A 27,785-nucleotide genomic window follows, 5' to 3' on the forward strand; every position below is an offset into this window, starting at 1 on the left:
CACTTGTGTAGGTTGTGAGCCGGACCTGTTTGATCTTCTAGAATTTTCTACCACTTCTGAGGCTATCATTTCGAGTGTTGAGGTAGTTGTTACATCTATCTAGTAGACACCTCTTACTTTTTTATTATGTTTTAGTCTTATTCTAGAGACAAAGACATTGTGATTGTATTCTCTTTCGCACTTCGGTAATGTATTAGTGGCTTGTACACGTGACAACCAGTCTTGAGGAATTTTGAGATTATTTATTTATTTTTGACTAAGTTAAACCTTGCTTTATCTCAATTACTTTCGCATTTACTTTTCGTTGGTTATTAGACTGACTTATCTCGGTGGGTTGAGATGAGTGCCATCACACCCGGATTCGGGTCGTGACAATTATTGTCAGAAGTTCACCAATAGAAACTTTTCACTTTAACACAAATATAAAAATATCCTTTTGGGCGGGCCCATAACAAAAGTAATGACATGTATGGATTCTTCTAGATTTTCATTTTGACCATTAATTATACAATTATTATTTGCCTTTAAATGAAGTTAAAATTACTAAAATGTCATTAGTCGTTCTGGCTCTTATATATATATATATATATATACTGTTAGATTGGATTGTTCTGCTTGCAGGTTGTAGTTATGAAGGTTCAGATGATGTTATGTATATATACTGTTAGATTGGGTTGTTCTGCTTGCAGGTTGTAGTTATGGAGGTTCGGATGGTGTGTCAGGAGTACTTGTTTCTATTTAGCTTTACCTGCGTTTATTGTATTACTTGTTGAGTACCATGTTGTTTGGTACTCACCTTTTGCTATCTACACCTGTGTAGGTTTTCAACCCGAACCGTGACACGAATTCCTTTCTTTTGCATCCGCGATTTCGAGCGAGAAGTAGTTGTCGACATCGGCGATCTCTTATTTCTTTTACATGCTTTGTTCTGTTTGAGAGAAGCACACATTGAGACTTGTACTTATTTTCATTTCTACTGTATTAGAGTCTGGTACATGTGACAACCAAATTCTTTTGAGTATTGTAGACGACTAAGACTTTCGCATTTTCATACTTATCTATCTATTTAGACTGTTTCCGCTTTAATTCCACTTTTGTTTGGGCTTTGGGTTGACTTGTATCGATGGGTTGAGATGAGTGCCACCACACCCGAATTCAGATCGTGACAGTCCGCTTGTAAAATTACGCTGAGTATAATTTGTTGTTATCGTTATTGCTATGCAAAATTACATACTTAGGAGACCATTGCTCCTTAATTGTTCGTCAGATGCAGGGCGGATCTATGTAGATCAGAAGGGGTGCCACGCCACTCTGTGATCTCGGTTGAAAATCTATATATACATTTATATTTTGTATATATATTTATAAGAAAAGTATAAATATTAAATGTGACAACCTTTGAAATAAGGAGTCTTATGGTGCATGTGGTTAAAGCTCAGGTTTAATATCATAGGGATGCAAGTTTGAGTCTTGCTGTGGGGTGTATTTTCTTAATTTTTTTTTATCATGCAAGACATCGTTAGCTAATTTATTGTAAAAAAATTTGTGAATAAGTAGATTAAAACAGTAAACCTCTTGTAAGTAAAATCTTAACTAAACTAACATATGTCTAAATTTTGTGTGTAAACTTGCTAATAAATACTAAGTATTATCTTTTTCTATGCTGAAGTTTTTGCTACTGTTCAAAGCAGTGTGACACCCAGAAATTCAAAATTCTGGATCCGTCTCTGATTAGATATATTCAACATATTAATATTACGATTCAAGATATATCTATTAAACATTATTCCTAAAATATCTTTTAACATCGAAGCAGTTATCAAAAATCTAAGGTTCGAATTCATATAATATTGTAATTATTTAAGCGGTGAACCATAATACAAAGATTATTATATTGTAAATAATAATATATGGATTACTATATAAGAATTGCTTGATTTTGAGACATTTTTTTAGATAGTCTTATTTTCATGCATTATACGTACTCTTCTCTTACATTTTATTTTATATAAAATAATGTATAAATACTTTCATATATTATATAAAATTAGTACACGCAAATATGATTTTATATACTTATTCGGAGTTTTATACTGAATACCAATACTATATTAATTAGATAGAGATTATATTAAATTCTTCATAATTTTATAATGGAAATCCTACTTGTATAAGTGATTCAAAACTATATACAAAAATTGATTTTTTTCTCCTATAAATTTTGAAGTCTTTAGGCGTGTTTCAAGTGTCTATTATTTAATAATTTTTTATTATTATTTATCCTATATCTCATACTATATTTATTTTGTAGATTTATTTTTCAAATAATAATACAACACAATATATATACAATATATTGTAAAATAATACGTTACAACCATTCAAACAGTGTAACTAAACACATAATTAATGTGTCCATGTAAGAGAAATTAGAATTGTACTGACTTGAAACTAAAGCTACCACTACCCATTATTAGAGTAATAAAACCACATCTTTCAACATTAATAATAAGGACCCTAGCCCCATAGGGAGTCACTTTTGTAAAGGTACGGCTTACTTCTAATATAAATTTTTTTAACAACAACAACCCGGTGAAATCCCACATCGTGGGGTCTGGGAAAGGTAGAGTGTACGCAGACCTGACTCCTATCAATGTAAGACGGCTTTTTTTAACGTGAATTTAAATTTAATTGTGCTTTAATATGAGTATCGAACACTGAATGGAAAATCTAAAAAAAATAAAAATAATAAGGACCCTTGTACAGTATTTCTCCCATTCCAAAATAAATATCATTTTAATAAAAAATATTTTAAAATAATTACCTTGTGAAAAACTTACAACAAAAAAATAATCACTAATTTCAATTATATTCTTGAATATAAAAAAATTACTTCTTTTTTGATAGTGTTTAATTTATAAAATATATCTAATAAATAAAAGTAATTTGATAAATTATACCTTATTTATATTTTTTTAAGTAAAAGATCAAAAACACATATAAAGTATCTTGATTTTTCGAGTTTTATGTCTGAACTCACATAAATTTCCTATTTGAATTATCACACAATATTTATCAAAACACACCTCAATTATCATTAATATTTTCTGATAAAAAAATTGAACATTTAATATTTAAGGTGTGTTTCGACTTTCTACTCACACACTTAATAATTTAAGTACAAAACTTGGAATCGACAGAGTATTAATTAATGTATGTTCTCCACACATGGTTGAAGAGTTAGAGAAATGTGACAACTGTTTTTTTCAGATCAGCCTCTTCAAGATGAAACCAGAAATCAGAGCAATAATTTATAGCAAGTGTAAAATGGAGAAAGAAGAAACAGCCGAAATATCAAGCTTCCCACTTTCTTTTTTGACTTAGCAGCTAAAAGGGTCCTTCAACATTCCCTTTTTCTAGTACTCAAAAGTTTCATTTTGATTCAAATCTTACCACTATTGGATAAAAAAAGCAATTTTTTTGCTGTTTAAATGCCATTTCTTGAATACCCAAATGGCTGTTTTGATTCAAATCTTATCATTATTGGATAAAGAAGCAATTTTTTGTTGTTCAAATGTCATTTCTTGAATACCCAAATGGTCATTTTGATTCAAATCTTACCATTATTGGATAGAGAAGCAATTTTTTGCTGTATGAATGTCATTTCTTGAATACCCAAATGGCTATTTGGGTTTCAATCTGACCTATCTTTGATAAAGAAATAGTATCTCTGTGTAAATTTTTGTCGGTAGGACAATTTATCTGAAAATGGGTAGGAGAAAATTGCAGGCGATCCAAAAATTGAAGTGGGGTTTGTCTGATGATGAAGAAAATGTACAGTGTTGAATGAATTCCTCTTTATCTTTTTTGAACAAATTAACAAATGGAGTCAAGAATGGATCAGTATGAGATTATGGAACAGATTGGTCGTGGAGCATTTGGTGCAGCAATTCTAGTGCATCACAAGCAGGAGAGAAAGAAGTAAGGAGTATAGTTTTTTTTTCTAACTGAATTTGAGCTTTGAATTTCTCTTAGATTGATTTGGTTTTGTAAAATTTGTTTTCTGGGGTTTGTGGAATTGATAGGTATGTGCTAAAGAAGATTCGTTTGGCTCGACAAACAGAGAGATGTAGGAGATCTGCTCATCAAGAGGTACATATTTTGTTCCTTTTGATTGGTTATGTCTATCGGAAACTGTCTCTCTATCTCTACGAGATAGGGGTAAGTTTGCGTATATTTTATGCTCTCTAGACCTCCCTTGGGTTTGTTGTTGTTGTAAGGATTTTACCTTTTGTCCTTTTGTTTCTATTTGAATTTACTATATAAGGAGTCAGAGGGGTTACTTACTCAAAGAAGGAAAGATTCTTTAGCTTAATCTGTAGAGCATAATGTCCTTACACTTTAACTTAATCTGTAGAGCATAATGTCCTTACCTTCCAAGTTCTTAAATTGCATATGATTAGCTACTGTTGAGTTTGACTTCCACTTCTGTTTTTTCTTTGATTATCCATTGAATGTTTAAAGGGGCTTCCTTGAAACACAAGGAATCTCTGGATGTCCCGAATTCTGAATTTTCTTGATCTTCTCTCGCTATGACAGCCCGTTGATTGTATTATGATATCAGTTCATAGATATTGTAGATTTGAAATTCATCTTATTCTTGGAAATATAAGGGAAATGTCATGAAGAATACTTGAACTCGTAGTGGAGCTAGAGTTTTGAGCGTATGGGTTCTAGATTCTAGAAAAAGAAAATTATTGGTTTCTTGATAAATTATTTATGCATATTAAGTTAATTTTGTAATGCTTGTCAAGATACATTACATGTTTGTCGATTGGTCGAAATCGCAACTTAGTTCCTCTTCTCGACTTAAATGACCAGAGTTCGAATCTCGACCGAGGGTCTATCGGAAAGAGTCTCTCTACCTATGAGATAGGGTTAAGGTCTGGGTACACTCCATTTTGTGGGACCACACTGGGTATGTTGTTGTTGTTGACTTCATTTCGCGTCTTGTGTTTAGGGCCGTGTTGCTTTTCTCTGAGCATAGCACTAGTAGCACAATGGATCTATACTTAGGATTTTTACATAGGTGTAATCCAAATTTTGATGTGCAGATGGCGTTAATTGCACGGATTCAACACCCATTTATCGTTGAATTCAAGGAAGCATGGGTAGAGAAGGTGAAAGGCGTGAAGTTTTAGCCAGTGTAGACTTACCTTCTCTCTGCAAATTGTAACTATTTTGCTCTTTGTGTTAATCATAATGCAGGGTTGCTATGTTTGCATTGTTACTGGCTACTGTGAAGGTGGCGATATGTATGTTTCTTAAACAACTGAAGTCATGTAGACATAGTTTTCTATTATTATTGCTTTTATAATAACAGAAAACATCTCTTTTTAATAGGGCTGAACTGATGAAGAAAGCAAATGGACAATATTTTCCAGAAGAGGTATATTGATAGATTATTAAGCTTATTATTAGATTGAGGAATGTTAGTTCTACATTTGGATTGTAAATCATGAACATGGCCAAATGGGTTTATAGCACTTAGAACTTACAAGATGAATTGTTCACTTCATTGGTGGTACTGTATGATTTATCTAAAACAAACTTCAATTACTCGATATTTTTGTTTGTTGACCATTCAAGTAAATGTTTGCAGAAACTTCTGAAGTGGTTCACTCAACTACTACTGGCTGTAGAATATCTGCATTCAAATTATGTGCTGCACCGTGACCTTAAAGTATGTTATATGATATTTGTTAATATGTTTGTGTTTACTGTTCTCTCCTAATTTCCTAATATAATTTTACGCCTGTTCTGGCAGTGCTCAAACATCTTTCTCACCAAGGAACAAGATGTTCGCCTTGGTAAGTTCATGCAGGTGTTTTTCACTGAAGTCGAGGTGAATGCAAGTCTAATTTTGACAATACTTTTTGTTGCAGGGGATTTTGGGCTTGCAAAAACATTGAAGGCAGATGACTTGGCTTCTTCAGTATGTGTCTGATATACATTGCCTTTTAAATTCTGTCCAATGAAGTGCAAAAATTTGCACTATAGGTCCCATTATTAGTATTGCTTGGTATGGAAATTTTCGGAACTTTTGATAGGACTACTTACTTTAGTTTGCACCTGTAGAAAAGTACAGAAAACAAATTGGGAGACATTGTCAGTTGTTTAGAATATGACATTGAAGTTTGAACAGATATTTAGGTGATACACTACTTTTAGTTAATTATTTTCAATATAAATGTTAATTAGTTAGTGATATAAGAAAAAAAAAAACAGGCACAAACACAAATTATTGACATATATATATATGTTGTTGCTAACCTACAGACGTGATACTAACTTTAGTTTAATGTATTCTTTCGCCACTTTTGATTTGTCTTTACTCAAGTCTTATCCATCTTTTGGAAGCTTAAAATCCCGATTTGACCTTTTTGATCCCGGACAGGGAACTAATTGAATTTGAACATTTGGTACTTGCTTTAGGGGTACATTCAGGATTTGTGGTTCTGGTGATAAAACAATACTAAAATATTAGGACATTGTCAGTGGTTTCTTGGATGAAGATGTGGGCTTGACGTTGATTTAAGACATTGTCAGTGGTGTTGTCTTGAAAATACCTGAATAATATTTGGAAGTATTTTGTCATGTCTTCTTCGCTTCTGTTATTTCTTCTCGCGGACTGCTTTGTTATGTTTTTTCTTGAGCCGGGGGTCTATCGGAAACTACCTCTCTACATCCCAAGTTTGGGGTAAGGTCTGCATACATACTACCCTCCCCAGACCCCACTTGTGGGATTAACTGTGTATGTTGTTGTTTTAAACATTTTTCTCTGAACAGAGAAAGCAAACCAAGGATGCAGAGTTGACCCCCATCCGAAGTTCAAATAAAGGAAAAACATGAAAAGAAAAATGAAAAAGATGTCATTTACAAGAAGTAGTCATGCAATACCTGATCAAAATGTAGTTATGCAATAACTAAGGATGGAAGAGACTCTTTAGGATGCTGATGATGTTTTTGTTAAATATTCCAGGTGGTTGGAACGCCCAATTACATGTGCCCTGAACTTCTTGCGGACATTCCTTATGGTTTTAAATCAGATATTTGGTCCCTAGGTATGCAGCTTTCTTTCCCTTATACTCTCTCCATCAAAGTAGTATTTATATCAAGTAATGCTATTTGACAATGGTGTCACGTTGTAAGAAGTACCACATGCACATTTATTTGCGATTTTCTGGGAAGATACCAACATCTATATGTCATCTGACTTTATGAGCAATCATTTCTTCACCAGGCTGCTGTATGTATGAAATGGCTGCTTATCGACCTGCATTTAAAGCATTTGTAAGATTTTCTCCTCTTCTCTATTTCTTCCATTGTCATGGCAACTCCTGGGGTCTTAAATGAGAAAGAAATTGATCTACTCCATTTGTTATTTGGATAATTTCGCACGGGGACCACAAATACTCGTGAAAATGCATATTTTAGAGACCTTAAAAGTTCAAGTTATCCAGTGTCATTGTTGCTTGAAGTATTCTGTTGGATTTATGTTCATTATATAATTGCATTTCGGTACTTCTTTAATGTGAAAAGTTCTGGATGTAACCTGTTTTAGGTCTGAAAGATTTTTTTGGTTTTACATCTGGAAAACACTCGCAATGTGGTGCATTTTTCCTATTGAAGCAAATAAGTGAAAAATCACGTTCATGAACTTTTCCTTGTATCTGTCTTCCCTTTTAAGTTTAGATTGGACTGAAAGTGGCTTTTTATCATGATTCAGGACATGGCGGGATTGATAAGCAAGATTAACAGATCATCCATTGGGCCTCTGCCATCTTGTTATTCTCCATCCTTGTAAGTATGGCATTTGTTCGTGTTACTGCAAGCATAATTTACGTTTTTGCTAAGTTTTTGTTATACAACAACAACAACATACCCAGTAAAATCCCACTAGTTAGGTCTCTGTGGAGGTTAGAATGTACGCATACTTGATCCTTATTATTGTAAGTCGAGAATTATTTAATCTATTTGCAGATCTGATATAAATAAACAGAAGTGCCCTCTATGCTGTCAAAGAGTGGATACTGTTATTTATTTACTTATTTTAAGTTTGCAATATTTTCTTTGGGCTGTTTTTGTTATTTGCCTGTGGATACCCGTCATTTAGTCATGGTTCGAGAGACAATTATCTTATAGTTATATTGTTTTAGCTTTTTCCTGTTTCTCATTTACTGTTAATGTTCTGCAATATTCTGTCTTCTCTGTCCCATGAAAAGTTTTTCTTGATTGGTTTATGATGGTATCAAACTTAAATCACTATGATCTGTATAGTCCTATCATAAAGAAAAAGTTGTTACAATAAGTAAATAAATATGAAACAAAGGAATATCAGATCGTGTGTACTTTCCCCATCCTTACGGCGGATGGTTAAGTCTTCAAGTTTTGGTATATTGTCTTTCTACAACCTTTAATTCAGTTTTTCACCAAGTGTTCTTGATTTGACTTTCTCCTATTACACTTGGGACAGAATGTAAGTTTAGTATATTCTCTAGGATGATGTGCTTAAGTCTCAGTAGTGAATGTATTCAATCCAAATGTATTTGTCCAATTAGTGTCTGCTTTGAAAGCAGCCTCTCTACCCCACAAAGATAGAGGTAAGGTCTACGTACATCCAAAACTTTCTGGATTTTCGTCTCTCAATTTGAAGAGGCCGAAGCATGTTAAGTCCTCGACCCCTTCCAGTTTGGGTGACAGGGTAAATTGTGGAGAAGCTCTCTGTTTACCATGTTCCAGTTGAAAGTCAAGTCAAAACTCTTTTTTAGCTTTTCCAATTTCACTTTGTGCTATACCTTTTTTTAAAAATTGGATTTTTGTAGCAAATGTAAGTCAGCAATCTGATTTAATTTCAGTAGTTTGTCAATTATTCATAACATAGAATAATCCATGTAAAAGTAAATTATAGTATAAAAAGCTTAAATTGAATAGAATTCATTGGTTAGTATGTGTGGCACTACGCCAATCCACAGATGCTCTGCTTAAGTAGTTGTTCCAATTGTCAATGTATCTCAGTCCCAATCTTGATATTCATACGCTTTTCTTCTGTTATATATTGCTTTTCACAGGAAAACACTTATTAAAGGCATGTTAAGAAAGAATCCTGAGCATCGTCCCAGTGTAAGCTTACCAAGACTTGCTCTCACTTTTCTTTTGTGTCAGATTAATAATTCAACCATTTGACATCAACCTTTCCAGGCTTCCGAGCTCCTGAAGCACCCGTATTTGCGGCCGTATCTTGAGCAATACCGACCATCCTTTATTACTCATGTAGGAAGCTATCCTGAAAAACCTCTCACTACTGGCCGTGACTCGAGAAAGAATATGGCAGAAAGCCAAAGTAGTACAAGTTCTTGTAGTGATAAAGATAGTTTGAAGTCAAAGGAGAAAAACATCCAAAACAGGGCTTCCAATTATGATTATAGGGGTTCTGATGTTGATGTTGCATTTGTTGATGATGATATTGACTTTAGGCAACTTCATTCCTTTGACGAAGATCATGGAGATGATACTTTTCCTGAAGATACAGATGACTTTGAATCTAAGAACATCATTGATGACGAGAGGAGATGCGATGCAGAAACTAAGCAACCAAGAGCAATAAAAAATATCATGTTGGCTGTGAAAGAAGGAAAAATGAGAGAGCATAGTTCCCCAATGAGGGGCAGCCGAACGAAGGTTGGTGTACAGAAAGCTAACACTGAAGCACCACCAAAGGTCCCAAAACCAAGTGCAGTTGCTCCTTCTAAACCCAATGCAGAGACGCCATCTCCCGGATCAACAAAGGCTGGATCTGATTCCATCAAAAGGAATCATGGACTGCATGCTTTAAAGCATCAGGTAAGTAGCCATCTAATCCTCTTATTAAGTATTTGGCATATTGGCTTGTATGTGGAAATTTTAGTGTCCCTTTCCTTGCAGTTGCCTGTTATCGATTCCAGTCCCAGGACTAAACCTAGACATGAGGGTATCTCCTCGACTGGTCCTTTAAAGCATGTTGCTGAAGATGGATTTCCTGCAAAGCCAAGATTGCGAACACCTCCTAACTTTACTAGACGACCATCATTTCCCAGAAGGATGAAGCAAGTGGGGCATGATTCCTCAAATACTCCTAACAATAATGTTAAGTCTGGTCCCAATGAAAACTCCCCATGTCTTGAAAGGGCTCCTGATTCTACGCCTGATGGCTGCCATACACATGCTGCAAAGAATTGTGTGCAACATTCTCGAAGAGTTTCATTTGGATCTTCAAAAGAAACACAAGCAGAAAGTAGTGTGTCTGCTTCTTCTTCTGTATCAATTCAAGGATTTGAACTTTGTGATGATGCAACAACCCCTTCTATAAATTTGACGGAGCAGATGCTCCAAGGTCATGAAAGAGCTACTGAAACTGAAACCACGAGATCTAGGCCCTCCTGGTCAACCACCAACTCGTCTCACTCGGAGATTGCTTTTAGTTTAGGGGATATCCATGATAATAAGAATCCTGAACCATGCTCCATCAAAAAGTATGACGAGCATCACATTGTGAATGTTGGTGCTTGCAATCAGAAATCAAATTCAACTGTGGCCACTGACAGTGCCTTCCCTTCCTTCAAAGAAATGGACGTCTTTGAAGATCATTCTACAGCTCAAAGACTTGATATTATGACTGATCTTTTGCCTCTATCAGACCCCATTTCAGTATCCTCTGGGGACGATAAGTTTATGGTGAAGTTGTCATCCTCAACAACAGAAATTGCCTCTCCCACTGCTCCTCCTGTTTCATTTAGTCAAACTAGTCTACCACACTCAGACATCACTTCAAAATCCGATGACGACGACAAGTTTATTACAATGGAACTCTTGTGCTCTCCCATTGAAAGAACTACTCCACTCCCTCCTTTTTCACCTACTCGAATTAATTTATTGTCAGAGGAGGGAATTGCTCCAAAAACTATGGTTCTTGAAAAAACAGCTGCTTCTCAGCTTACACCAGCTTCTGATGACATCATACATGTCATACGACACAGTAGTTTCCGTGTGGGTAGTGAGCAGCCAGTGATGGACACCGTGGAGAGAAATGTTGATGTTGGGCAACTGATAAATGTGGTAAGAGATGAAGTTGATAATGACAGTCGAGGTGCTGTTGGGGCTCCAAATGCTTCTACTTCTGCTGGATCAGTGATTCTTAAATCCAATATCCCTGAAGGTGTCCATAATAAGGAGATTGATGTAAGAAACCACAGCAGTCCTACTTCTTCAGCACAACGATTAGATTCTCCAGAACCGGCTGCAGAGGAGGAAAGACCAGTTAAGGAAATGTTAGATGTCAAGTCTTTTAGACAGAGGGCAGATGCACTTGAAGGTCTACTAGAACTATCTGCTGACTTGCTGGAGCAAGATAGATTAGAAGAGCTTGCTGTTGTTCTAAAACCATTCGGCAAGAACAAGGTCTCACCGAGGGAGACAGCTATCTGGTTGGCCAAGAGTATGAAAGGAATGATGCTTGATGATTCTGCGCGAAATTGATGATCTATTATGCAGCTTATTATCTTCAACTTCCTATTGAATTCGCGAAGAGAAGCAGTTAAAGAGGTGCTTTAACTTCCTTTTTCACATTAGTATTTATGTAATTCATTCACTTTAGTAATTGTAAATAGATAGATAGAAACTTGAATAAATCTTTGATTTGCAAAATGTAAGGATGTTTTGATATTTGAAGGTGTGTACTGTTGCATCTCTTGAGTAACACTTCCTTGCATGAAGTATTGGTACTAACAAATTATACCATATTTTGTACAACCAAAACAACTTTGGAATCTTGATTTTGTGAAACTACTTTTAGCTAAATTTTATTTTTGCATTTTAGCTAAATCTATTCTGTCTACAAAAGAATTTGCATTAAAAAATGGCTAAATTTAAATAGTTTTTTTAGTAGAAGAAAATGACTATTCCAAATCTCTGGTATTGTTTTTAGATCTTCTATATATAAAAGTAAAAATATTTGATGACAAGAACATACAATTAAAAACAAACTTATAAAAGGCTACATAACCAATTAACCCACTAAAAACTATGAATTTTTTTTTACCTAATGTAACTGATTATGCCCATAATTACGCTTTTAGATAATTCCAAAAATATAGCTATATTTTACATCTTTTAGTTGATACATGTATCCCTAAATTATAGGAGCAATATTTATTTATTTTTGGTTTCGCACTCGGTGTTCGGAGTCGGATTAAATTCGGATCGTGCACTGCAGGGCTCATTCGAGGGTGACGCTCCCAACAAAATTTTCTCCATACTTACAATTCGAACTCGAAAGGAACGATTCTCATATGTGCACGGTATAGATGCCATCAATATATATAAAATGTATTAGGGTATATATATTGATATTGTGTACACAGAGACAATTGAAAGAAAAATAATGCTATATTTTGAAGAAAGACAATATCACTATTTTTTTTATAATAAAAGACACTAATCTCGCTAGTTACAAAATTTTCTAAAAAAAATTTAAAAATATAAATAACTATACTAAATTTTACACTATTTTGTTGTAGTTCTTTGCACAATTTTCAACTTGCTATATTTATTTATTTTTATTATATTTGAGTTAAAAGTCTTTTGGAAAAAATCTTTCTACCTCCACGAAGTAATAATAAAATTTACGTACATGCTACTATTATTTATGAGATTTCATTGAATATATTATTATTATATACTAATTTTGGTACATGAATAAAAGACGACTTTAACTAGAGTTAGTGACATTTTACATATAAATTTATATTTTTATACCATAATATTTCATAAATTATTATATTTTTAAAGAATTTATGTGGCGCTAAACATAAATACAAGTTCATCTAAGCCCAAGAACCTCAGTGCGAATACCTAAGCACATCAAAAAAGACCCTTTGGGTTTTGGCCCGCCAATTTCAAATGAACTGAAAAAACATAGTACTCTTGCTTCCTGTCAAACTTGTTTTTCTCCGGCGAAATCTCCGGCGAAAGGTACACCTTTCTCACTTGTTACTATCCTTAACACTCCAATTTCTCATCTAAACAAAAAAGCCCTAATCTTTTTGTGTGCTCAGTGCTTTTGCTTCGTTTAATCGGTCGAATTTATTTCTTTTTTGTGCATCTTCGCGAACTGAATTTGGGGATTTTTGCTTCTTTGGAGGCCCTTATTTTTTGGGGCCTAAAGCCACTGCTTTACTGGCTTTAGGGTTGAGCCGTCCTTGGCCTAGTGTCAAATTAGTTTCAAATTCCAGTAGAGACAAGAAATAGTAGGTTATTTCTTTCCATGTGCTTAAGTTTTGGTAGGCAAAGTTATCCAGTACATGTATTGTGTTGGTGATGTATAAAGTGTGTAACTTGAGTGTGGCTCAATGTGAATGAAGTAGGTTGAGAATCATGAGGTTTCAGGTTCCAAATTCCAGTAGTAGGTTTATTTCTTTCTACGTGTTTAAGTTTTGGTGGACAAAGTTATTGTGTACATGTGGGTTCCCGGATGATTATAAAAAAGAAAGTGTGTAACTTGGTGTTTAATTGGTCATTTGACTGATTATGCAATTAGTTGTTTTCAATATTTTTTTCATAAGCAAGTTGTTTTGTTTTGAAATCCTAACTTTCTTGCACAAGCCTTTCAAATTTCATCGTTTTGCTTGTGGTTATTTTGAGAAGTTACTTATAGTTATCCTTTATGCACTTTTATTCCCTCTAAATTCTAATCCAATTTAGTTTGGGTCGTCTATTTTAATTCTTTGTAGTTTTTCTACTCTATTCAGGCCTATTTCTATGCAGTGTTGGGAATTTTTGTCTTTTAAGGTATATTGAGGGCGGATGGAAAGAGGCAATAGCCCTATCTGCTTCTTCCTCCTCCCAAGAATAAAGAATTTGATTGAAAAGTGTTTTTTTCGTTAATCTAGTGTTTTTTTTCCTGGTAATGTGAGTAAATAGAATACATATGTAATTCCAAAAAAAGGAGTTTTTGTTTGGGCTCGCCCAATGAAAGAACAAGTCCTCTGCTACAACTACCGGCGCTTTCAAAAGGCTTAGATTGTCCTAGAGCTCGAAGTGGATAAGAGTGGAAAACCTACCAGTCTGACATTTAGATTTGATCTATTTACTCAAAAAAAATCCAATGACTTCACAGTCACCAATACAGCCCCAAGAATTATCAAATATTAAGTGCCACATGTGTTCCTACATTGACATACTACTCTGACCACAGTCAAACATTGACTTGATGTTAAGTCTTGATTCCAACTAGTTAACCTCACCTATGTGGATAGCAGGATACATATAAAAATGAAAAGAGTGTATCCTTCCTTTTCCCTTTCTTATGTATCCTCAGTATAAATATTACATAAATGTTTTGCAACTACTGCAGGTTTATTTTCAATGATTTTTGTGAATTTTTCCTTCATCCCCTTAGCTAGGTCACAATGTGTAATGCATAAAACATATAGATATGTGTGTGTATACACATACTCTTTAGATATGGTAAATCCCACTCTCTAAACCCTGTCCAGGACATCTCCTCCCACCTTCACTTTCCGTTGACTCAACCACCCAAGCTCTTGGTTGGAAGTGGAGGGCTCTTGCCTTTGGAGCAACCTTACTTGTTGTACTGCATAGAATATAGTTGCATCCTAGCACACATAATGGTGCTATTGTTTTCATCTCCCTACCATTCATCACATGTGCTCTGTTTCCCAAGTGAAAGTTTATGATGCATGAACATTGAGTAATCCTCACATCAGCTTTTATTACTATTTTGATGTCTTCTCTTTCTCGAACCCTTATTCATGTTATGCTTTACTCTTGTTCTTAATTTGTGTAGACTTCAGTTTTGCAAAAGTTATGCTATCATGCTCTTTATGCTTATTAGAAGCTGATGATCAGAAGTCATAATACTTAAACTCCTTTTGAAAAGGAGTTATAATGCTTAAAAATCACAAACAAGATACGCCTCTGATCAGCATTTAATGCTTATGAAGGAAGATGTGCTTGCTTTTATTGCTAAACTTGGGCTTTGATATAAGGGCTAGTGACAATAACAGGTAGAAAGATGTGATTGAGAAAATAGGATATCTGTGTTTGTCTAACTGTGATTATGAGGAAAAAAAGTTTCCTGCAACTTGAAGCAATAGTTCCAAATTGGCACATCTTTCTGTTGGAGCAACCAAAACAATAATTTCAATGGTTAGGAAATGCATGCCCAATTTCTTTGAAAATCAAGAATCGATACGCTATTTTAAAAAAAAACTAATAAATATATATATATTAGAGTTCATTAGAGCCTGCTGTTGTCTGCTCTTCATGGGTACTGAAATGAGGACATTTAGTTTACCCACAACATTGTTCATGGACTAATAAAGGAGAACCATATCAGAAGGAAAAGAAAGGCGTGAAATTGTTCTCTTCTCATTATTAGTAGAAAGCATGGATCTTACTTTAACTCTTCTGTTTTATTGGTGAAGATTTCCAGACAATTGGAGCCAACAAGAGAAGCATCTCTGATATGGCTTATGGAGGCACAAATGTCAATCCATTGGCAGCAACAGGCGGTTCAACAACAGTGAGGCAGGTGAAGCTGGAAAAAGAATGTGAGCTCCGAATTGAAGCCAGTGCTGACTCGCCCCTCCGTCTTCGGCTCCTGACTGGCACGGCTGAGATTTTTGGGACTGAAATCCCTCCTGGAATCTGGCTCAACTTCCCTCCAAGACTTAAATTTGCAGTATGATTCTATATCCATCATCTATACAATGAAATGAATGTGTCCCCTGGAATGATTGCTTAACTCTTGACATTGATGAAAATCTTTGCTGGATGCATCTAGTAGATGCCTCAAGTTTCGTTGATAGATCTTTTGCACATTAGTATCAATTTAGGTTATGTTTGATCAACAGAACTGCTTACTGATATACAAGGATATGAAAAATTCTTTCTAGATTTACATGGATTAGAAAGAGCCTAGCTAGATTAGTTTCCACTAGGTGTGAGCTATTCATGATTGCAGTCAACATTTTCTTTTTCTTGTTTGCCTTCTTGGTACTCGTTCATTTCCAGGGATTATCCCCCCCCCCCCCCCAAAAAAAAAATAAAAATAAAAAATGCTTTGGTCTTGGTAAGATCGCAACATGTGATATGTGGTTAGGTGTATGTCACTAGTTCAAACCTGCCGAACACAAAAGCATGGTGTGTGTGTGTGTGTATGTATGTGTATATATATATGTATGTATGCTTGTATGTATATATTTATTATTGGATGAGGTAAAGGTTTACTAACTGAGTACCAAAGGGTAGTGGGGTGGGCCTGTTCCACCGAGTTTCGAACTGTGCACCACTGGCTCCTTGGAGATTTCTCGGGTATAAAGAAAATGGCTATAAAAGGACAGGAGAATGTACAGAAAGCGTCCTTGCTAAGGGTACTGGACATGTTCTGCAATACTAGTCAGTTGATTAAAATAGAGATGCTGGATTAAAAGAAGCAGTGGGCTTGCGGGGGAGTTTCTTTTAATGTTTAGAACTGAAGAAGGGTTTTGCAGAAGGAAACATTCTATTGCTAGTTATTGTTGTCATCTGGAAATTTTGGCTTGTCTTGGGAATTGTTCTGTAATCACATTTGGGTTGAATTCCCGAGTCTTCCTCAACCTTCAAAGAATTATTTTTTTATTGAGTAAGGCAAGTTGTATTAATGTTAGGCAGCACTAAGCTGGTGCTGAGACTGTTACTCGAAAACTAGAAAAAAAATTACTCGAGGAACTAACAAAGTCAATCGAAGAAGTATTCTTTACAAGATCCAATTTAAACGCCAAAAATTGCTGCAGTAAACAATTAGCTTTTGTCTTCTCCATAGGGTTTGCCTTGCCTTGCATTCACACACCTTTTGTTTTTTTCTCTCCATAAGGTTCAGCAAATACCGGCAGGAATGGTATACCAAATATTTTGGAGTCCCTTCTAAAACTTTCCTGTTCCAACAAAGAATCAGCTCCAGAATGGTCCTTGTCATAGCTCATGGTACCTAGGATGCTCAAAAAATAGGTACCACAACTGAGATGCTAAGAGAAGTGTTAGCAGTGATGGTTGATGTTAAAATCTGCTGCTAAGTGCAACCTGAAAGGAAACTAGATGCGTCAACAGTTGGTTTGTGGTAGGGGACGTTCTCTGTCTAGTCCTACACATGGTATTTGTGGATACAGTATTTTAGTTTCTTATTAAACTAAAGAAGAATAATTTGGATATATTTTTGGGAGGTTTAATTACTTTCGAGGTGGTCTTTGGCAGACATGTAAATTTGGTTGAAGGTTTGCTTGTTTGTAGTAGGCGATGTTACAAATTCTAGTAGTTGGTTGGGATACTTTGTTGTACAATTGAGTCATTTCTTGCTACTTATTTTGATTACCTTTATAAGCTAGTTTGATGCAATATCTTGTGTTTGGTGAATGCTAGAAGTCCTTTATTAGTTGTGGATGGGTAATTGATCTCCTTAAATGGTTGTAGATAATCCTCATAATGAGCCGATGTTTGGGGTAGAGTTAGGCCAAATTTCAATTTCTTAGCATTTTATTAGAGCCAAATAGATCCATCTCAATTCTTGGTTTACCCGATGTCCCCCCCCCCCCCCACCCCTACCTCCAATATTATATTGATATTGTCCATACTCCTAATGTCTAGTCTTGAGCATGTTGTCGGGTGTTAGAAGTCCCACATCGGTTGTGGGATAGGTAATTTGTCTTCTTCTATGGTTTTGAACAATTCTAACCTTGTAACTTTATGAGTTAGTTTTTGGGTTTGAGCTAGGCCCAAGGTCCTTCTATAATAGTAGATATAGCTGGCTTGATAGAAAGAATACTTATCAACTGGGGTTAGCTAAATTGACAAACAGTTCTTCGAATAGCATTTTGATTATTTTCTAACATTGTTGGAGCAGTATTGAGTCCTTGAGCAAGCGGTTACGAAGATTTCGTAACTCCTACAATAGATATAGGTTTTGAAGGTTTTGAATTGCTGTGATATGAATTGAGATAGACCAATGATGTGCAAAGACAAGTCATGCTCCTCTTGGTGTTACCTCCTGGAAAAGCGCCAGGAGGAATTGGGGAGCCTTCTCCAAACACATATTAGTATGCGGTAAGCGGGATGGGATAAGCAAGGATATCCCATGGGGTTATTTTACCCCACCTTCTATGTGGGATAGTAATCCCGCCATTTTAATACAAATGGTGGGATAAAATAATCCTATACCTCAAAGCAAACATGGGTAAAGTTAATCCAAAATTTTATCCCGAGATTATTATCCTTATCCCACGTACCATACGACCCCTAAGAGTATCCTTTTTGGGTCGGAGAATGTCTTAAAGCATTCTTGAAAGTAGATAACCTGCACAAAAGAGGGAGACTGTTGCAACAGATTTGTGACACGTGTAGATAGGAACAACCAGCCAATCGTTTACTTCTTCACTGTGAAGTAGCTGAGTAGTAGCATATTTTCCTAGCTTTGGCATGGACTAGGTGATACAAGGAAAAAGAAGGGCTTTGTGAAGTGGAAGAGAAGTAGGTGTTCCAATGTCTCAACAATATTTGAGACACTACTCCCCTTTGTATAGTATGATCTCTTTGAAAAGGGACAGGGAGTGCTTGAATGTCAAGTTGTTGCTGTGCATAATTTTTTATTTTTTTTTGAGAGAAGGTAACATTTGTGTATATTTCATTGAACCAGTACATAGGTTGCACTGAAAACCATATTTACAGCTTGTCAAAAAAGTAAGAAAACTGAATCTGAATCCTAACAGGAACCTAGGATATCTATAATGGATTTAGTGTCCTCTAAATACATCTGTTTGCACCAGAAGCAAAAAAGCCTGATACAATTTAGTTTGATCTTTTGAAGATCACAGCGCTTGCTCTCAAAACATCTACCATTTCTTTCTTTCCAAACAGTCCACCAAATACAGGCTGAGACAATCCTCCATCTATCTCTATCTGCAACTCCCACCCCTACTTCTCCCCAACTGTACAAAAGATGTGGGATTCTGTTAGGCATAGCCCAAGCAATTTTTTTTAGATAATTGCTAGTTAAGTGTCTTTGTTCTTTTGGTATAAACGGTTAGATACAAGTTGTTTAGATAGTTTTTGGGGTTCGAGAGCTTGAGAGATGTAATCTTTGTACATCACCTTCGTATTGCAGTAATTATTACAAGCCAAATATTTTATTTTACCTTGGAAAATGCAAAAATGCATTTACGTCTGGAGTGGTTCTTTACTTCGACGTCTGTTAAAAGTGAATCAAACTCTTTTCTAGTGGAGAATAAAAATAAGAATGACCCTTCTAGATGTCTTGCTCAAGATTTTGCATTTCAGGAGTCAGGAGAATATCTATTCCTTTTCTTTGACATGTTCAAGTTTTTAAATCTAGGTTTTTACTTGGTATGGAGCCACAATTGAGATGGACGGTCCCACTGAAACTGATTATACAGCAGATGAGGTGTGGCCTCTCTCCCTATCTGTATTTTCTTAAGTTTCTGCTTTTTTTATATCAAATGGTAAACTTTGATTAAATTGAGCTACACTTAACCGAATGACTAAAGGCATTTGTATTTTTTTATTAGACGCCGATGATAAGCTATATAAATGTCCATGCTGTACTTGATGGACGAAGAAACCGTGCCAAAGCTTCGCCTAGTGATTCTGACACTTCTCAGGTATTATTTGGTTATTGTTCAGTGTAGAGTAAAAGTCAAAATTTAGAAGGTTCTTCTCGTCTTACTTAATCATTTACTCTCCTACTCTTCTGTTTATGGGGTATCCAAAAACCAACTGCTTTATCTGATTTACAAAATCACTGACAAACTTTGTACCATGGAGGATGTTTACAATTATAGGGATGTGTGTGTGTGTGTTTGAGAGAGAGAGATAATTATTTTCTCTTCTAGTCTTCTGTTTATTGGATATCCAGAAACCAACTTCTTTCTTACAAAATCACTGACAAACTCTTTGTATCATGGACCTGTTTCCAATTGTAAGGGAATGTGTACGTGAGAGAGGAAGACATATTAGAAATGTTTGGGACTGTTGATGAACATGACTTACGACATGACTCTAAGATTGTATTAAGTTAATGAATGAGGAAGCTATATAAAAGCCAATTGCAAGCCAAGCTAGGTTCACTTTACTAGTTTTATCCAAGGCAAAAAGCTTTGAATTCAATTGGGCTTTAAGTGCAAACCATAGGTAAAGAACTAGCTTAATGGAAAAAACACAAATGAAAGGAAAGATAAAATATTATTTATATTATTCAAGAATTTGTCTATCAAAAAGTGGCCCTGCCAATCTGCATTGTATATCCAACAATTTGCTCATTGACCATGCCAATTGCCAGAGCATATTTTATCCACCTTTTTTTTCTCTCTCAAAAAAATTGTTTTTGAGTGAATATCACAAAGAGAATCTAAGAATTAACCTGCTATACTTACTAGGGAGGCAGTGTCATGTAGAGTCACAGTGAGATACTTTAACTTGCCTGTCAACCTCCGCTAACCTGCTATAAGCTTAACAGTTGGGTCCATCATAGTATCAATAGGTCTATACTCCACACTTTGTTATTCTAGTCTCATCGAGAATATAAGTAGCATTTTTCTTTTGTGAAGTGGTATTTCCTAATTTGGATTGAACAGCCTTAATACCTAAGAAGTACCTCAATCAGCCATGTCCTTGGTCTAAAAGTGTTTTAAAAGGTAATGGAGCCATTCATCTCAAAACAAGATTGGTGGAGCAATATAAGGTGAGGAAGAGGCTTATAGACCTAGAAAAAGCATACAACAAGGACATTAAGGTGATTAAGGACATATACGGTGGAACCAATACTTAGGCGAGGACAGTGAGAGGAGACTCGAAGCACATCCTAGTTGTGATAGGGTTGTATCAGGGATCAACCAACTCTTAACTTGTTTTTATTTGCCTTGGTGACCGGTGAACCGACGCGACATATCTAAGAGGAGGTGCCATGATGTATGCTATATGTAGATGACATAGTATTGATTGACGAGACATGTGGCGCAACTAATGATAGTAGAGGTTTAGAAACAGACCTTGGAGTCTAAAGGGTTCAGGTTGAGCAGAACTAATAGCTTGTTTAGCCAAGCTTTGGGAGACCAAAAGTGCTTATTTTAGAAAAGTATGGTGTTTGACCAAATTGTTGGAAGAAAATATGTACTTCTATGGTGGAGCAATTTTTTTCCAGAAGCTAAAAAAGTAGTTTTTCCCCAAAAATAGTTTTTTTGAAAAATACTTTTAAGAAAATCCACGTAGAAGCACTTTGAAAAAGTTAGCCAAACACTAATTGTTGCTCAAATATGCTTTTAAAATTTTTTGGCCAAACAAAAATTGCTTCTCACCAGAAGTACTTTTCGAAAAAGCAAGAAGAACAACATACCCATTGGAGTCCTACATAGTTGGGTCTGGGTATGGTAGAGTGTACGCAAATCTTACCTTTACCGTAGAGGTGTGGTAGAGAGGCTATATTTGATAGACCCTCGGCTCAAGACAAAAGTAGTTCAGAAAAGGACGTAATGAAAGTATAAGAGACAATAGATAATAACAAAACAACAGATTGTAGCAGAATAATACTACAACAATAATCCTATAATCGAATTACACGAAACAACAAATTAGTAACATAAATCGAAGAACAAAAACTACAAGATTAGTACTACGACTACATGTAAGGCCCCTACTATAGATGCACCCCTACCTACTTTTCAAAATAAGTTGATTTTTGAAGATCAACCAAGCAGGCTATAAGAAAAAAGTACTTTGGAGTGCAAGCTTAGTGACGTAACTCATGATATAGATGTGGAAGTGAAGATTAATACACAAGTCGTCTCCAAGAGGATGTTTCAAGTATCTTGGGTCAATTATTTAAGAAAATGGAGAGATTGACATTTGACGATGATGTTACATATCTTGATGGGTGGATGAAATAGAAGCTCGCATGCGGTGTCTTGTGTGATAAGAATGTGCCACTAAGACTTAAAGGTAAGTTTTATAAAGTGGTTCACCAACTATGTTGTATGTACTCTTGACTAATCAAGAACTCGCACTTTCAGAATATGAAAGTAGCGGAAATGAGGATGTTGAGATAGATTTGTGGGCATAATAGGAGAGATAAGAATAGGAATGAAAATAATTAGGACAAGATGAGAGTTTCCTCCGTGGTGGACAAGATAAGTAATGCGAGGTTGGGATGGTTTGAGTATATGAAGAGAAGATGCACAGATGCCTAGTAAGGAGGTGTGAGAGATTGGTTATGGTGAGCTTGAGGAGAGGTAAGTTAGGATGAAGAAATATCGGGTAGAAGTGGTTGGAGTGGACGTGACCCTAGATATGAGTATATGGAAGTTGAGAATTAGGATAGAAGGTTAGTAGGTATTCAAGCGTTGTCCAGTTTCCCTTATCAGTATTATTATTATTATTACTCTCCTGCGATCTTATTCTTTGATTTTATTATTACCTGTTGTTTCCTTGCTTGTGTTATCGTATTATTTATTGTTGCTACTGTTCTTTTCTCCATTATTTTCAACATGGATTCTTTACTGTTGTATTTTCTTTTTCACCTGATTTTATATGCTTTATTTGAGCCAAAGGTCTATCGGAAACAACCTCTCTACCTTCACAAGGTAGGTAAAATGATAAGTAGAGTTATTATTATGTTGAGGAGAGTTCCGCAGTTATCATAATGTTGAGGAAAAATGATACTTCACTTCGGATGATAGGAAGCAGAAATGGGTTTTCCTAGTGTGCTTTAGCAGACTGTAAATTATCCTAGTTTTGATATATGTTTGAGATTTTCTACTCTAATCTTATTCTTAGCTTCTTTCTGTTAATTAACCATACACATAACAGAACAGTCAGAACTGCATGTGTTTCATTGACAATTTTTAACATACTTGATTTGTTCAGGGCCCAAGAGTTATTGTCGTGGGACCTACAGATTCGGGCAAGAGTACTTTGTCAAGGATGCTTCTTAGTTGGGCTGCTAAACAGGGATGGAAACCTACTTTTGTGGATTTGGACATAGGTCAAGGATCGATAACTATTCCAGGATGTGTTGCTGCTACACCAATCGAGTTGCCTATTGATCCAGTTGAAGGAATTCCACTTGAGATGCCTATGGTCTACTTCTTTGGCCATGTGACTCCTAGGTAGAAACCTTGTACCTTAACATTTATCTTCACATCGTGCCTCTTGTACATGATAATGTTTGTATTTGAAGAAACCTTGCTTTAGCACTTCCAATTTGTGTTTGGCATATTTACTAACTAGCAGGTACCTCTTTCCTATTTAACAGTGCCAACATAGATCACTACAAGGTACTCGTCAAGGAGCTAGCTCTGACTCTGGAGACACAATTTTCTGGTAATGCTGAATCTCGAGCTTCAGGCATGGTAATAAATACAATGGGATGGATAGAGGGAGTTGGTTATGAGGTATTTAAGCTCAATTCTGTATGTTTTTCAGTGTAATAGACAGTGTGGGTACCATCTAGAATTTTGTGGTCACCATTCAGTCTTCTTTTGCAGTTGCTACTCCATGCGATTGATACGTTCAATGCCACAGTTATTCTTGTCTTGGGTCAGGTATGTTCCCCTACTGACAGTGAAGTCCATTTTATATGAGAAATTTTGCGCGTAAAGGCATTTGATGGTATGATGTGATTAATATAAAGGGAAACCCAAGTCCCGTGAACCAGGGCATCAAAATTCTCTCCGACACTTTATTGGTTGGAATACTCTCAAGTAGGCAGTTGTCTGTGAAGTACTTCACCTTGGAGTCTTGTTACTTCAGCCAATTTCCATTCTCCTAGAATGAATCTCTTAGTGGCTTAGAAGGTTAGCAAATAATGATGTGTATTGCTTAAACTTCCTAGAAACTGGGTATGGAAGTAGTGATTGAGGTTGTTTTTTTTAATGAAGAATGATACACATGCTTGGAACTTCTTTTATCTTCTGATTGTCAACCATGCATCAATGTTGTTACTAGGAGTAAGTGATGTACCCCTTTTCTTTTTTCAAAAAGAAATAACTATAGAAACTGGCTGTGAAATAAGGGGTACTAAACTTGAACAAGAAGCTTTGCAGTTAATAAAGCATTTTGTTTTGATAATTTCACACTTCTATTTATGTTGTTGGGCTTTTTATTGTTCTAGTTATCAGTACAGTTTTTCTCCTTGGTCATCACTATATTCAGATTGTAATGGCAACCCCCCCCCCCTCCCCCCCCAAAAAAAAAAAAAAGAAAAAAGAAAAAAGAAAAAGTGAAACAGAAAGAATAAATAATTGATCTCGAGAACTAGTATCCATAAATTTCTTGTTCGTACAACTGTTTTATACACTGCAAGAGTTGGATCTTATTTCTATTATGTGGTTGTACTCTGGGCAGGAAAAACTTTGCAGCATGCTAAAAGATGTTTTGAAGAATCGGCCTAACGTGGATGTGGTGAAACTTCAAAAATCTGGTGGTGTTGTATCAAGGAATGCAAAAGTACGGCAGAAAGCAAGGGGCTACAGAATACGGGTACAGATTTCCTTTATAGATTAGTAATAAAGAGAGTTGGGAGTTGGTCCCAGTTCATGCACTGGGACAATGCTTGCTCTTGGGGAGTGCGATACTCTTACTTTTCACCTTATCCTTGTAATGCAAAACCAAACATTTTTTCTGTCTTTGCTTCTTCCCCAGGAGTATTTTTATGGCCCGTCAAATGATCTCTCACCACATTCTAATGTGGTGAACTTCAGTGACTTGTTCATCTACCGAATAGGGGGTGGACCACAGGCTCCACGCTCAGCTTTACCTATTGGTGCAGAGCCTGCTGCAGATCCTACAAGATTGGTTCCTGTTATTATCAACCTGGACTTGCTCCATTTGGTTCTTGCTGTCTCATATGCCAAAGAACAAGATCAAATAATATCCAGGTAAGGCTGACTTCCTTTTTCTATCCTCATCTTTATGTTCAATGGGTTGTAGGTTCTTTTGTTCTAGCGGAAAGAGGTTAAAGTTATGTTCAATGTTCATTAGAATCTAGAAACAATGTTTCTCCTTAGTGGATGCCGCCACACTGGGTCCTTGCATAAGCTAGGTTTCAACCCTTGATGGATCTTTTAAACTCTATTATGAAGTTCTAATACTAATATATCTTGTCTCACACATTGAATGAAAATTTGTCCTTGGACTCTTGCACATGGAAACCACATCTTAAACAGGAATTTAATAGCCACAAAGTTTGGATTGTTTAAGTCAATTAACAATGATGTACTCACCTTGTAGGCCAATACATATGGAAAAATGGTTGAACTTTTAAGTAACAGTGAATTAATGAAGGATACATTTTTCCTGGGTATATGTGCTTACTCCCCATTCACAATTCTTCTCATCAAAGTTGAGAGAATTCATACAATCAATGTCCCACATGCATATATGTGGTCAATTTGGAGGGAACCAAAGGCAGAACAAGTCAATGCATTGAGAGTAGCAGCAATACTTTGGTGGTCATATATTATAGCCCTTTGAATGATTTAATATAAGTGATAGTAGGCAAAAAGCTCTAAAAGCACTCTAGGTCTGTAAGAGGCTTTAAGCACATAACAAGTCTTAGATGCTTAAATTCTTTAGACAAATTATGTGTCAAATTCCTTAATTAACACAGTTAACCTTCATAATTCTTTAATAAATGATGATGCTTAATAGTTCTTTTCAATCATTGGAATAAGAAGATTGAGAGTAACTCAAGTCACAAGTCGTAGCATTGCATATTTACTATTTGAGAATACCGTGAGGAAGAATATCTCTTTATATTTCTTTTAAAAATATCTGGTCGAAATTTACATCTTCACTTGTCACTGGTCTGTGTGTTTTTGTCTTGTCTCAAAATTATCATATTTTATTATTTCACTATCTGAAGTAATTTTGTTTTTATTCATGAAGGAGTAATGTTTTGATTGTAATAATGATAAAAGTTTATTGCTTATTTTCGTTTAGGGAGGTAAATAGCATATTATGATAGTAATATATTTTAAGAAATTGTGATTCTTTTATTGTTTGAAAGTTAAGATGTTCGAGTAGATTTACATCTCATGATAACTTTTATATTATTGCATTATTTATACAATTATACTTGTAAAAATCATGTTAAAAGTTTTATTTTCTATGAGTTTATTTAATCATATTTTTAATTTTCTTAATCTATTTATGTATTTTTAGAATTTTGTATTATTATACTATTTTACTATATAATGAATTAAAATTTTAAAGATCCATGGGCTTACGCCTCATCTCAAGAGTATTGATCAAGAGTACTTCCATTCAAATGCAAGGTGTTATGTGTAATTGTATTAGGAGCTTCAGTTTCATCCTTTAGTGATGTAGCCTGGAAATTTGCCATTTTTTCTCTTTATTCTTTTTTGGCTCTTTTAACAGTTGTTATATCATAACAATTTTCTTTTTGTTCTTTTTATCTTATCATTTACTTCTTTTATTCCCATGTCAGTAATGTTGCTGGATTCATCTATGTAACCGATATAGACTTACACAGGTTTGTACTCAAATTGTCTTCTTATTAGACAATCAAGTTTCCGGTTCTAAAATGCCAGTATGATCTTATCTTTGACTATCTCCATGTTCAGGAAAAAGATAACATACCTTGCACCTTGTGCTGGGGAACTTCCTAGCAAAAACCTAATTGTGGGAACCTTAACATGGATCGAAAACTGAAGATGTATACGTGCAGTAGCCACTGTTTTTTTCGGGTTTTTGACCTTTGTGCTTCCCGTAGAGAGTGGGACAGCATGGAAATGCCACCTAAGCTTTTGGTGTTGTAGAAATTAGTAGGCTTTTCTGCGATGACCGTATTATACTACTGTACCATAGGTGTGAACTGTGAAGCTTTATGGAGAAAAATCCGATTGTACAAATAACATAGCTCATCATCTTTTATACTGCCAGATGATAATTTCAATGGTCTTTTGGCTTCATTGGACTTCAAACTTGGCAGAAAACATTTTGACATCCATGAGTTTCTGGAGAAGCATGAATGTTATTCTTGTTTTCGACAAATACCCCCTCCCTCCCTAGTCCCTCCCTCACACACAAGAAGTGTTGTGTAACTTTCTTGAGCTGTCTTAGTAGTGAGGCCTCAATGATTAGTCCCTCCCTCACACACAAGAAGTGTTGTGTAACTTTCTTGAGCTGTCTTATTAGTGAGGCCTCAATGATTTTGGTGACGATGTCCAAAGTGTGACCGTGTTGGACAGATAGATTTCTGGTTTGTAAATTCTGCTTGACTAAACATAATACTCCAGTTGCCATATGCTTGCAAAAAGCTTCTAGGATGTGGTAATGAAATTTGATGCTGCAAATGAATTGGCAACTGAGAAACAAAGGGTGCAAAGGATGAAATTTGTTTGATTTTTCTTTGAAATTGTTCTTGTATCTTGTTTGATTGATGAAATGACATAGCAAACCGTCCAGGAACATAACAACATGTATCAGCAATTAATTTAGCACATCAAGGTAAGAATATCACGATGCAACTTCATGAAACAACCCGAATAAGTAACAGAATGAACGGGTTGTGTTGAATTTGGGGGTTCCAAAATGGGCTAAGAAACCATTAATAACTCAACCGTCTAATTTTTACTAAGTTTTTAGTTTCTTTATTTGTTATCTTG

The 27,785-nt window shown here is 35.4% G+C and overlaps 2 protein-coding genes across 3 annotated transcripts; both read left to right on the forward strand.

Annotated features, from left to right (window-relative positions):
* The first annotated feature begins 3,187 nt into the window (after nucleotides 1-3,187).
* On the forward strand, nucleotides 3,188-11,856 carry LOC129887627 (serine/threonine-protein kinase Nek5-like). Its single transcript, XM_055962794.1, has 14 exons — nucleotides 3,188-3,981; nucleotides 4,086-4,152; nucleotides 5,115-5,180; nucleotides 5,269-5,315; nucleotides 5,404-5,449; nucleotides 5,663-5,743; nucleotides 5,828-5,870; nucleotides 5,946-5,995; nucleotides 7,043-7,124; nucleotides 7,304-7,353; nucleotides 7,790-7,863; nucleotides 9,132-9,183; nucleotides 9,262-9,903; nucleotides 9,985-11,856. The coding sequence occupies exons 1-14, from the start codon at nucleotides 3,884-3,886 to the stop codon at nucleotides 11,572-11,574; spliced, it is 2,988 nt and encodes a 995-aa protein (XP_055818769.1). The 5' UTR covers nucleotides 3,188-3,883; the 3' UTR covers nucleotides 11,575-11,856.
* Nucleotides 11,857-12,934: 1,078 nt separating this feature from the next.
* LOC129887630 (protein CLP1 homolog) lies at nucleotides 12,935-27,535 on the forward strand. 2 transcript variants are annotated; one of them, XM_055962796.1, is made up of 11 exons: nucleotides 12,935-13,068; nucleotides 15,543-15,799; nucleotides 19,481-19,549; nucleotides 19,674-19,766; nucleotides 23,023-23,264; nucleotides 23,411-23,549; nucleotides 23,643-23,699; nucleotides 24,502-24,636; nucleotides 24,799-25,034; nucleotides 26,606-26,650; nucleotides 26,742-27,535. In XM_055962796.1, the coding sequence occupies exons 2-11, from the start codon at nucleotides 15,584-15,586 to the stop codon at nucleotides 26,827-26,829; spliced, it is 1,320 nt and encodes a 439-aa protein (XP_055818771.1). In that variant the 5' UTR covers nucleotides 12,935-13,068; nucleotides 15,543-15,583; the 3' UTR covers nucleotides 26,830-27,535. The 2 variants fall into 2 exon arrangements, with proteins under 2 accessions (XP_055818771.1, XP_055818772.1); XM_055962797.1 differs by lacking the exon at nucleotides 12,935-13,068 and adding an exon at nucleotides 13,217-13,343.
* Nucleotides 27,536-27,785: the final 250 nt, after the last annotated feature.

The sequence above is a fragment of the Solanum dulcamara genome, chromosome 4 (assembly GCF_947179165.1).
Source record: "Solanum dulcamara chromosome 4, daSolDulc1.2, whole genome shotgun sequence".
In the NCBI taxonomy this organism is placed as follows: domain Eukaryota; kingdom Viridiplantae; phylum Streptophyta; class Magnoliopsida; order Solanales; family Solanaceae; genus Solanum; species Solanum dulcamara.

Coding starts and splice junctions, on each gene's coding strand:
- LOC129887627 (XM_055962794.1), top strand. CDS start 3,884: ATGGAGTCAAGAATGGATCAGTATGAGATTATGGAACAGATTGGTCGT. Junction 5,181..5,268: donor AGGAAGCATGGGTAGAGAAG/GTGAAAGGCGTG, acceptor ATCATAATGCAG/GGTTGCTATGTTTGCATTGT. Junction 5,871..5,945: donor GGAACAAGATGTTCGCCTTG/GTAAGTTCATGC, acceptor TTTTTGTTGCAG/GGGATTTTGGGCTTGCAAAA.
- LOC129887630 (XM_055962796.1), top strand. CDS start 15,584: ATGGCTTATGGAGGCACAAATGTCAATCCATTGGCAGCAACAGGCGGT. Junction 19,767..23,022: donor GTGATTCTGACACTTCTCAG/GTATTATTTGGT, acceptor TGATTTGTTCAG/GGCCCAAGAGTTATTGTCGT. Junction 24,637..24,798: donor CAAGGGGCTACAGAATACGG/GTACAGATTTCC, acceptor CTTCTTCCCCAG/GAGTATTTTTATGGCCCGTC.